The 12658-nt window shown below is 36.5% G+C and overlaps 2 protein-coding genes across 5 annotated transcripts in view; both read left to right on the forward strand.

Annotated features, from left to right (window-relative positions):
- LOC108971996 (venom dipeptidyl peptidase 4) overlaps window positions 1-12658 on the forward strand; it is a 115666-nt gene that overhangs the window by 37210 nt on the left and 65798 nt on the right. The gene's annotated exons all lie outside the window — the stretch shown is intronic.
- Window positions 5590-6727, forward strand: LOC108971999 (protein PIH1D3). The gene is made up of 3 exons (XM_018938408.1): window positions 5590-5805; window positions 5894-6114; window positions 6295-6727. Exons 1-3 carry the CDS (start codon window positions 5673-5675, stop codon window positions 6556-6558), a joined length of 618 nt encoding a protein of 205 aa, XP_018793953.1. The 5' UTR covers window positions 5590-5672; the 3' UTR covers window positions 6559-6727.

Consider the following 12658-nt stretch of genomic DNA (forward strand, 5'->3'; position numbering starts at 1 on the left):
CAACTAATGTAGGTAAAGCATATTTATGTAGTCGAACGTGTGTGTGTGTGTATRTGTGTGCTTTGCTTAAAAGCACTTGTATGCGCGCGTTTGCCTTCCATTACACTTGGAGCGCTCGCCTGTAACACGACTCTGTTCTCTCATCACGCCTCCTGCCCACCTAACCTGCGCTGCATTGTAAAATACTTGCGYAATTTATTTCATTACGCGCCCAATTACAATGTAGCTGCCGCCGGAGCAATAAAGCTGCTGCTGCGCGCGCAAGTGGCAACGCCGTCTAACGTCTTAGTTTTATTACATTCACCGTTAGTTGCTGGCAGCCTGRCAAAAGCGCTTACTAGCATGAGTTTGCTGTTGTTGTTGGTTTTTTTTTCGTTCTCGTACCAGTTTTTTTTCACTTTATGATAATTACTTTGTTTATGGACGCTCTTATGCGTTTTGCACCTTTCGCTTCACACACAGTTCTTATCAACATTTATTAGATTTATTTCAGACGCAACAACAACAAACAATGCATATCAGCACTTTTTCATTTAAGCACACTTTATTGCGACCACTAAGTGTGTGCGCTATCCGACTATTATAAATATAAATACCTTAAAAGTACTTTTTGAACCACTTTTGATTACATCAGCGAGGCGGCTGTGGGTTCAAGTAGACTGTCGGGGTGAAAATTTGGCACTCACCATAATACCGACCCTCGGTTATATTTGGTATAAATTTAGGCATTTATTTATTTATTACTTAATTATTTCCAAATTTTTTTCTCATATCAAGAGATTTTGTAAATCTAAGATTCTGGTTAGTAAATAGTTTCAGGAACAGCTTTTACGGAATACAATCTAGACCCTTCTTTTTTCTTCTATTTTATTAATCTCATTTATATTTGCTTATATATTTTATGGTGTGTGACTCTACTAACGCTGATCAGTTCGTTTTCTTCAGTAAGGTGTGCGGCTTTGCTAATATGACTCATTTCTATATATTKTGATTTTATATTATTTTATCTCCGCCTTTCTAGTATCTCCTCCCTTCCCACATTAATCTCACTTTGTTTCGTTTTGGTTAAGTAATTTCATAAATTTACTTTTTTTTTTATCGTGTCCAACTTTACTTACATTGACCAGTTTATCTTTTCAGCAAGGCTCGTGGCTTTGCTAATATCACTACTTATTCTCTCCAATAAACYTCGTTTGTACCAAAGATATCGGACCACTATAATCTATAGCTGCCATACAAAGTGCACCATCGAAATCAAATCAAATCAATCTTTATAAGGAAAGATTTTTTATTTAAAGAGATTTCCTCACGAAATTYGGAACGGGTTATTGTCCAAAGCAACCCTACAATATTCGAAGAAATTATTCAGTTCRAACACCTATAGCATATAGCTGCCATACAAACTGAACTATCAAAATCATATATTTGCATGGAAAATATTTTTAACTGATGAGATGTCTTCACAAACTCTCATATGAATTATTCTCGAAAACAACAGTGTGGTCTGAGTCACATAGTATATACATATTTTGCTGTTGCCTAGCAGAAATATTTAATTATCACCAGTATTACTAATTAAATCTATTTAAAAAAACACAGAAAAAAAAATATTCCAGAATGTTTAATTGTGCAAACACTTAGGTGATAATAAATATATATGTATACATGCAAGAAACTGTGCGAACCCAAAAATCAGTAGCCCTTTTTGCCAGTCAAATGAACCAAACTAAAGAAAATTAGTACACTTAGCGCATTTGTTCTAATTATACATTATTAGCGATAGTTTATCAGCTGCTTGAGCCATTTTATTGTGTGAATTATAATAGCGGTCTTAGTTGATTAGATTACTCTACACATTTGAGACTAATCTTTACAGCTATATCGCATTTCGGCGCACGTGATCTCAATAAACATCAAGGGCTTTGGCAAGGTGGAGTAATAAATCGAATCAGTTATAGTCTATAAGTAGGTACTTATCTGAAAAAAATTGTACATAATTGGTAAACACCCAACTGGATATCATAAATTCTAATCGTATTTCCACAAACAGTTTGCTTAGTTAATACTAGTGATAAACTACAATTTATGCTCATGGCTTTACTTGTTTGTGCATATATGTATATAATGAGTGATTTATTGACGTGATTGATACTGATATTTTATAGACAAATATTATAGGAGAAAGGGAGGAAAGTTCTAAAATTTTAAATCGAAACGTACTTAAGACAAATATTTTGCGTAATAAATATGGTAGCACTAACCAATTATTGATTACCTACTTTCTTATTTTAGCACAATAGAAAAATTTTGTGTGCGAAAAAATCATGAAAAYCTTTWAGTACGGCTGCATCGAARCTATGGATATCCTACACTGTTGTATTTARTCTGAGGTTATGGCGTTGCCTTYGACRATATTTTATACAAARTTTCGTTAGRATATCTTGTCAAATAGGGAAGTTCTCCATACAAGAACTTTATTTCGATTCTTCAAATCTTCAAATTATATGGCAGTAAATAGTATGGTGGTTCGATTTGAACTATTTCTTCTGAAAAATGCTATGAATAATATTCCTTTCAAAATTTCGTAAAGATATGTTGTGAAATATAGAAATTTTCCATACCAGACTTGATTTCTATCGGTTAGTTAGTATATAAGYTATATGTTATAGACGTTCGATATCCACGATTTCAAGAAATGAGCAGCTTCTTGAAGAAAAAATGTTACGCGCAAAATTTCAACTTGATATGTCAAAACTGAGGGACTAGTTTACGCATACACAGACGGAGGGGCATGACTGAATWGAGTCAGTTCGTCTCGTTGCACTTAATATACCCCGTTCAGKGTATAAATATCGTACTAGAACTCTTTCTCAGTATATAATAGCCAATATAATTTCAAGCTATTAACATAAAATAACAAATATTGAAGCGCAAACAAGCATTCTGTGAAGATAGCCAAGTTGACTTCAAATACTTGTTGAAATTCCTTAACAATTTTCATTGTGCAACACATTTTTGCCAAAGGAATTCGCTTAAAATTTTGACAATTTTCTCATAAAACAAGCAACACTTTTTTTTCATATGCTTTTTTGCATTCGACATTATGTGTTGCTCTCTCCAGCTTGGAAACACTTTTTATGCAAGACAAGGCTGCCTGTGCAAGCAGCATGCTCAACATCTTTGCCCCAAAAATGCAGGGCAATTGTAGGCATGCAGCAAAAACAAATAAACTTTTACTTTCTGTTGAGAAACATTTGCCAAATATGTCAGCTAATATTTCGGGGCGAATTGGAAAAAAATATTTCTTGTATGAACATATGACAAGTATTTGTAACAGTTAGTTAAGCGGATTTCTAGTTGACATCATTGACATCAGTAAAATATTTACAGAAATTGTAGCATTTAATTGTGTTGAAATTATTTGTGTTTTTCATATCAAAATAAATGCTTTTGTATATATAAAGTCAACCTTAGCTTTAACAACAACTTATTCACAGTTATTTTTAAACTACTTAAACCCAGCACACTGTCGCTTGCTTCCTTCGTAAAACTATAAAAAAAAAATTTACAAAAAAAAATATAAAAAAGTGCAAAAAAGCAATATTCTTGATTAAAATATATATAGTAAAGCATTACAACAACAACTTTAGTGAAAGTTTGCCAGCAAAGTATTAATTTCTGATATTGCCCAAACACAGCGGCAGCAAAAAGCTGGCGCAATAGCCTGCACAGTGTCTGACAAAAGTATGCTGATGACAACAAATTAGAAAAAATCGAMAAAAGCGAAAATATTTGGCACAAGGTTCTCGGTGTTGCTGCCTGCAACAAAGTACGAGTAACTGGTATTACAACAAAAACAAATATACAAAGAAAAAAATCCGTAAACGCCTAGTTGCAAGTAGTGGACATACATATATCTCCAGCCTCAGCGCCTAAAAGCAGACTTCGTTTGCAAAAGACTGCAAAAGACCTTCATGTAGACTTGCTTATGCCATAGTAACTAACACATTTTTTTCACTTTATTGTAATTGTTGTACTTGTACACAAGAGCACCCAGGAACCCTAAATAGTGTATAAGGCTTTACGAAAATTATTTCCACACATATTTTGTTGCAGTCCCCATTCTTGTCTGCCATTGTTTTGACCTCAGCGCAAGCCAGCACATTTTCACTTCACACAATTGCTCGTTGACCGCTTAGATAATCCATGGTGAATTGCAACGTGTTAGCTAGATAAAGTTATAAATTATACATTTAATAGTATGTAGTTTGCTTCGACGCTATGGCTACTTCTGAAGGGAAGTGGGTATGTGCACACACTTTATTGTTCACTTAGCTAATTGTTTGTAAACAATAACAGTAAAAGTGCACAACGGCGGGTTAAGGTGAAATTGATATATATTTTGTTTAAGTTTATCTGGTTTAGTGGAGGTTAAAACTTATACTTCGCATTGTTGCAGATTAAATCTGATTTCCGCGATCTAATTGCCAATTATGAAATTCAAAAGTTCCATAGTCTTGAAGTTGACCTCCAAAAAGTATACATATCAATGTGTATTGTCAATAACTGAACATTAATTGCGACCTTCTTTGAGTTTGAACTCAATTTTTGTAGTCAAATTTTGAAGTTCGTGTGAGGAACTTTGCTTTATCCATTTTGAAACCGATTCGCAAACTCTAAAGTCCTTTACTCTTAAGGTCGACCTCCAAAAAGTAGATTCATGAAGTTTTTTTTTTTCTTTTCAAGAACTAGCACTTCAAATAAATATTTCGTACCGTCAGTTATCAATGACTTAGTGACGAAAATGTCTCGAGACACCCTTTGGTTTGAACACACATTTTGTAGTTTTACTTGGAGTTCCTCTGAAGAAAAGTTTACTTTATATACATTGGTAGGAAGCTAAACAGAACTAGGGAATATATTTCTATCCAGAAAAATTTCTTTCCTAAAGAACTTTGTGTTATATTTCGAATATCGAGACCAACTTTGAGGCCAAACCTAATTTTACTATTTGAAGTTCCTCAAATGAAAATATGACTTTATATGAATGTCTATCCAGAAACARCATACCAAGAAGAACCTTAAGATTTCACAAAATTTGCTTTCTGGCTTTCTAAGATATGTCTGGATCAGTTAAATAGCATATGCCTTTATAATTAAGACATAATTATTTGAAAATGCTAAAAATTAAAATTGAAATATCTTCGAAATTGCACTCAGACCTTATAAAATGGGTCTAGACCATTAACATGGTTGGGTTCTATAATTTAGACTCGGATTTGCGAAAAATAATAGCTTCCAGTTTCTTGATAAAGTATTTAAAATGAAAAGTAGTCCCTGTTCAACAATAATCCTTCCTTTGTCGAGCTCTAGAAGATTCTACGCACCAACTATCCGCCTAAACATAATTTACGGTCCGTAACCTTACCAGTTCTAAACTAAAGCTTACACCCCTATTAATTACCGACAACGTTACCATAGCAACGAGGCAACTTGTTGTTTGATCAATATCTTTGAACTGCCAAACTGAATACCGAACGCAAACAACAGTTCACTTAATTAGAAAACTCTTAAACGAAGCAAGAAAAACCAAAAGTACAAAAAATTTTCAAACAAAAAACCAGAAGCCATAGAAAAAAGCTTTGCTGAAAAATCGAATCACAAAACTAGAAATGTCGCTTTTCGAAAATCCTGAAAGCATACGCATGCTGCGCGATTTGCTTACACCCCCCGAGRAGCRAGACAATTCGGACACCGACGACGATGAGCCGGTCGCCGRCAACAGCAAGCAGTGCAACAATTTCAGTAAGTGCGTCGACTAAATGTGCAAAAACCGCACGGAAAATAACGTARACGCCACAAAATTTCCAAATGACTTGGCATTTTTTTGTAGCGCCCGCACATTTTGGCAGCAGCAACGGCAATGCAGGTGGCAGCAAACAAAAACAAGCGCACCGAGGGCAAACACCCGAACGCAGCACGTTGCCAACAAGCATCGAAGAATGGCAAAAGCAGCAGGAGCAGGAGGACAATGAGATTTTAGAGACGCGCCGGCGACCCGAGTACAGCATGACCTATCGGCAAGCAGTGGGCACTCAGGACCTCTATCTGCAGGTAGTCGCCATAAAAGCAATAATATGTTGCACATATGGCTGCAGTGTTTGCACAGCRTACACTTTTTTTACTCTACCGCTTACCTGGTTCCATTTTTTCATGTTTTCCATGTGCTGTGCGCACGTATGTGTGTGTATCAACCCCGTTGTTTTTTATTGTTTGCCGCCTCGCTGGTCACAGATGGGCAATCGCACTAATGCCACGGCCAGTTGTGAGGATTTGCTGCTGGAGATACTGCTGCCGGACGAGACGACACCGGCGGATAAAATGGATTTGTCAATTACCGAAGATGAAGTGGATTTGGCGACGCCAATTTATCGCCTCAAATTGCCACTGCCGCACAAGGTGAACGTGGACCGTTGCCGTGCCAAATATGTGGCCGAGCTGCGCAAACTCTGTCTGACGTTGCGACTGCAACGTGAATTCGATTATGTGAACTTTTAGTAAGGCCAAGCGCTAAGCTGCTCAACGCTCGATAGTCGCTGCACTAAAACAACAACAGCGGCAATAACAACAACAACAATGGAAAAATGTTAGGTAAAACTAGCAATGCACTGCAGTGGATTTGTTCTTCGCTCTATTTTGTATGTAATAAATTTTATTGAGCAGCTAATAATAGTGCATATGTATATGTGTRTGCCGATGCTTTGCTGCTACATCAGCTGTGTGGGTTAAATGAGTGCATGTGCGGCGCTGTRGGAGATTATGTCATGCAAATGCGATTTGCGCTTAAGTTGGCTGCGGCATTTTGGTGCTATGCAGTTGCGGTTAAGTCACTGTTAAGCGACCTTGCGGTTTGCGTTATATATATAAGCGAATAGTAATCTACAAACTAGGAGGGAAAGTTAAAAACTGCACTTTCCGTTTATAGGGCATGCTATAAAACGGAAGCTGAGTTGTGTGAATCAATGCTGAGAGATTTACTAATTTTTTTTTGGGATTTCAGAGTAATTTTGAAAATAAATTGAAGTAACGGGAGTAAATCACTGTACATATCATAAAACGAGGGCTCACAAAATGCAAGCTTAGTTGGAGCAATTCGGATTGTGGTTCAGGATTATCCAACTTTCAAATAATTATAAGATCGACCCGAATTTCGTAAAGAATACATTTCCGAATCGAGATACAGAACACGAACTCAGTGGTTTTTCGACAAGAGTCTGATAAAAATTTCAGAAGTTTTTCATATGTTTTAATGGTTGTCCCATACCCTTTAATTTGAACTTTGTAGTTCTTAAAGTCCGAAGGGCGACCTTTATATTAAGATTTCTAGAAAATAAACAAGCACTGACTCTGATCACTCTCAGACATTGMAGGTGCTCTTTAAAGTCGGTCATAAAACAAATTGGTTGTTGTCCTAGCTCAGCAAAGGCTCTGGACCTTTTCCTCGATATATGCCAATACAATTAAAGTGAAATATGAGGCAATGCTTAGCCAGTATTTAAAAGGAGGGACTGAAGGAAATGAAAAGGCATACGAGTTGGCTAAAAACACAATTCCGCTTCTTCAAGGGTTGTTTGAAGCAATGGATTCTAGTGGTATACCACAAGTCTTGGAACATTAGCTACACAGGACATGACAAAACGCAAAATTACTTTGTGGTATTGTTGATGGTGGACTAAAACCTTCTACTTTTTAGCAAAACGGAACTTGGTAATATTAAGGGGGTTATGACAGAGTATCTACCCTTAAGATCACTTCATAAATTGAGGAAAGTGAATTCGGAGAAATGTGAAGCATGTGGAAGACACTCAAACACCGCTAAAGATGCTAAGAATCAATAAGAGTCTTTAGATCGTAAAGAAAAGATCTCTAAAGGTGCTAAAAATCTCCAGAGACGTCAAATATAGCGTAATGACTCACTTTATTTGAAGATATGTATAAAGTTTCGAGTACAAACAGATTCAAAGTAATACAGTTGTAGGAGTTAACATTAAAGTAACAGTTATTACGTTTTACCACAGCTTATTTATATATAAGACCACCCAAATTGACCATAATGTAGACATAACCATAACGAATTACTTAAGCGACATATGTGACAAAACTGACTCCGAAAGCAGGAAGCAACACCAAATGGAGACATAACATGAAGGCATAAACACGTAAAATATGGAGGAGGAGCAGGTCACAGTTGAAAATAGAAAAGCGAAAGTGGCCAAAATTAACAACAGAAACAAAAACTTGTGGCTAAAATATAAATAAACCTATTTATATGCGCACATGCTGCTATTACCCACCTGTGGCTGTATAATATCTTTAAATCGAATGCCAGGACATGAGTTTTTGTGCTTTTAGGCGCTTAACGCGTTTTTTACGGTTTGGGTTAGCACGCAGCTSTACAAGCGCACAGATTAACTTGTTAATAAACAAACATTTTGCGCGACTTGAATATTATTTTGAACATACCGTTTGACGAAAGCAAATTATGCACGCTTTCATTACCGCACAGTAGCAACTACGCTACGGTATTTAATTTTAGCGCGTTTGTTGACTTTTTGCTTTRCCACAGCGTTGCCTATACGCCGCTATATGCAGGTTGTTAGGGGTAATAAGCGCGAATTTTACGACCGCAGTTGTTAGTAATATCTTTTTTAAGCCAAAATTGTTGTTATTTCAACACAGTGAGATAGGAAGCATACATATAGGCGCACATATAGAAATTTGTGTATTTTAATATACATTACAGGGACCACACTAATATATGCATACCATGTGACTACATGTAAATGAGCACACACGCGCTAGCTCGTAAAAATGCCTGTATGCTGCGCCTGCTCTTATACTATGCAAATTACATTTATGTCGAGTGCTGTGCCACAACTTCACTGTCGGAGTCCTTGCCGCATGGAGTCTTTCGCTTTTACGCCGGCAAAGCATACTTTAYATGCATACATATGCATTTGAATATTTCGTGGCAAATTTTGACTAGYAAGCTGTTGAGACATCGCGAGTGGTTTTAGCAAAAAATTAAATACACAAACGAAAAAATATACATATATAAAAAGTGCATCAAATGTATATAAATAAGCTTGAAATATAGTGTAGAAAGATGTCGTGTTTATTTCTATTTATTTTGCTTAAATTTTAATTTTCGTTGAAGCAGCGTTTTTGCGCATTTTTAGCGCAAATTATAAGCTAACTGCGCTACTTCGGCGACAGAGCCCACAAAACGCCTGCAAGTATGCTACTAATGTCAGAAAAAAAGCTTTGCTATACTCTACTTAGCTGAAGGTACTGCCGGTCTGCGCATTAATTTCAAATTAGTAGCCATAATGTGTGGCATAAGCAGCCCARAGTTGTGTAAGTCGTATGGAACTCTGACAAAGAATACTAAAGGTATTAAAAATGTATCTAAAGTATGAGTAAATGTCTATCATGCAGTAAATTTTTTTGCTTTTGCATTAAATTTACTTGAGGTGATTGTTGAAAGTKGTTTTCGATTTAAATGTTTGTGGTAGCGCTTTAATTTCCGTTAGTAYATAATACTAAACTTGAATTTCAACTGCAGGTGTCTGACGTTGCTAACTTATAAGGAGTAAAAGTTCGTTACGCCTAATTGTAGGCAAGAGTTTTTGTCATCACTGCTTAAAATTCTATATTTAGATATAAATTAATTTTTAATATAAAGGCTTTGAAGACAACTATATAGTATATCTGAATTTCAGCCACAGGTGTGCTACTTTACTAACTTATAAGGAGTGAAAGTTCCTTACGCCTAATTTTAGGCAAGAGTTTTTGCCATCAGTGCTTAAGATTCTATATTTAGAAAATTAWTTTTTAGTGTACAGGCTTTGATGACAAGCAAGTTGGTTGCTTGGTTTAAATGGGAGCGCCAGACCGCACGCACTGAGGCCATCATAAAGCTCGTTGTGCTCCCGAGTGATAGCCAATTAACCCAGCAACTCAGTGTGTTTGGTAAAATACTTAATTTTTTCCCCACTGCTGCTTAATGCCCCTTAGGCTGGATCATTGGGCCACTATTAGACTCATTTTACTATACTATATATTACCTAACTAATTTATAACTGTTACTGTTCATGGCGAATTTCCTTGCTGGGGAACAATTCGTTTCAGGAAAAGCTTATGAAAATCGACTCTCTTAGTTTTCTGCAAATAATATGTTGTAAGTATGTTGTAACTAGCTTCAAAATGACAACAAGTTATCAATTAGAAGGTTGCCTATTTYACCTAAATCAATTAATTCTAACTATGCTAAATCTAGTTTTCAATTTAATGCAAAAAAAATGGATTGCACTACACTGGACCTTATATGTATATTTGAACTTATTCTTCAATAAATGAAGCCACCCATCCAGGCGAAAATGTATTTTTAAAAACTACTTGTAATAAAAAAAGAAATAAAATTATCAATTTAATGCAAAACRAATGCATTTCTCTTCACTGGACCAATATTCAATAAATCAAGCCTACCAGGCGTATGAGCAATGTAAATAAATCACCTAAAACTATTTTTAATTAAATAAAGCTATCAATTAATACCAAGTAGCTTGCTTAAACTCAAAAATAATATCTTAACAAACTATACTCGTATATCATTAACAGTCTCGTGTGCCGTTTCCCTAACCACACTTTCTTCAATGCACCTGACAGACCTGGCCGACCCACTTACGTTTGCAAAAAATGTTGTTTCACTGTATGAACCTTATTAAAATGTCAACAAACGAAAAGTGCCGTCCTGCATTGGCAGCCATAATGGCACCGGGGACATGGCACAGCATTACGATAAGTAGCAACATTAAAAAGCACAAACCAAGTTAAATAAAACGAAAGTTTTACTTTGTGGATGGCCGGTGCGTCGTTAAAAGTGGACCATGATGACAGTTGCAGTTCGTTAGCAAGTTGTTAATGCTACAGTATTGGCAGGTAATTTGCAGAGTTTTAATATTGCAAGTGCTTGCATGTGTATGTGTCGGCATGTGGGTGCGTGTAACAGCGCTTTATGGCAATGGCAATTCAAAAAAATATATTTGTATGGTTTGCTTTTGTCAATACATGGCAGAAATTTGTAAAATCTTGTATTAATTTTGGAAAATGAAACTTAAAAATGCGTTAAATTTGTAGCACTAGCGCAATAATGCCACGTTTACACAAGCAAACAAAATCGAATGTCTGACTTGCAGCCAGGAAGATAGTAATAAATGCACGCACACATGGATAAGTGTGGGTGTATGTAGCTGCGGTATGTGGTAGTTGCAAATTGCTGTTAGTGGGCACCACAGGAGCRTAAATAATGAGTTTACTTGTACAGGCACAGGCACAGACACACATACATATACATATCCATACAAGCAAACGCTAGTTCCTTAAGTCAACGTGTGATTGCACGAGTAGTGGCATGTATATTTATGTATGTAAATAACGGTATAATGCATTTGTGCATATATTTGCTCAAGCACTATTTCTACCRCATAACGGAAATTTGCATGCATTGCAACTTCCGTCTGTGGGATTTTGTTACGAGCTACAATTCGGTTGCATAAAAYGGCGCAGCAACGAGCAAATTCAAATGCGTTGGCGCAAATGTGGATTTAATTGCAAGCATGCACTTGGCAGCCTCTGCGTGTGTGCGTCTCATGCGTAAGTTAAAATTACGCCAAAAATGCAAAGCAAGCAGCAGAAAAAAATCAATGAGTGCTCTAAATTTCGAAAATGAACTGAAATGTTTGCTGCTGATTTTCGGGCCAACTGCATGCAGATAAACATGGAGAGGCAAGCAGTTGCAACAAATTGAGTGACAAACAGACAGTTATGGCTGCCGATGTGGCAGGAAGATAAATAAAAGCGTAGCAGACAGGCAGGCAACGCAGAAAAAMGCCGGAGAAACCACAAAACCAATGAAATGTTGAGAAAGTTTAAGGCTGGCAAGCACTAAGACTCACATACACAAACATATACAAAAATATACACACATGTATACACATATACAAATATATAAACTCATATGCAAACATAAATTGTGCTTTGTATGTAGGCAGCCTGCTTGCATAGAAATACACGACTTTTGTTTGGGCTCGTAACGAAAGTTTGTTATTTTAGGCATGAGATCGCCTCAAACACATATATATATTTGGGAAATAATGCAAGCCTGTATATGTGTATGTGCGCCCAACAGTACTTCGCCTTGCCTGCACAAAGATTTACTCACGCTGCAGCCTAGTTAAATACTGCCAAGTGGAGCAGCGACAATATTACGGCTTGACCTATTAAAATTACTGCCGAAAAATAATTGGAACTTGGCAAATATGAGCAGCCAATAACCGTATATGTATAGCTACAACAACACCAAGTTGACTTGCAATTTTTGCACACATTTAGATGCTTTGCTATAACTAACCGAAATATAACCACAAAGCACAATAACTTTCATTGTGCAACTTTCACTGCATGTCTATTGTGGCCAACTGCGGCGCGTGGCATGATGGCAGTTCTCATATAGTTGCTAAGGCAGCACAATGGTGTAAAAAGCAGCAGTTGCAGCAGCTGGCGCCAGACGCTGTTGGCAGCTGGCTGGAAATTAGAG

Source organism: Bactrocera latifrons, unplaced genomic scaffold (assembly GCF_001853355.1).
Source record: "Bactrocera latifrons isolate USDA-ARS-PBARC rearing strain unplaced genomic scaffold, ASM185335v1 scaffold_37, whole genome shotgun sequence".
NCBI classification, from domain to species: Eukaryota; Metazoa; Arthropoda; class Insecta; order Diptera; family Tephritidae; genus Bactrocera; species Bactrocera latifrons.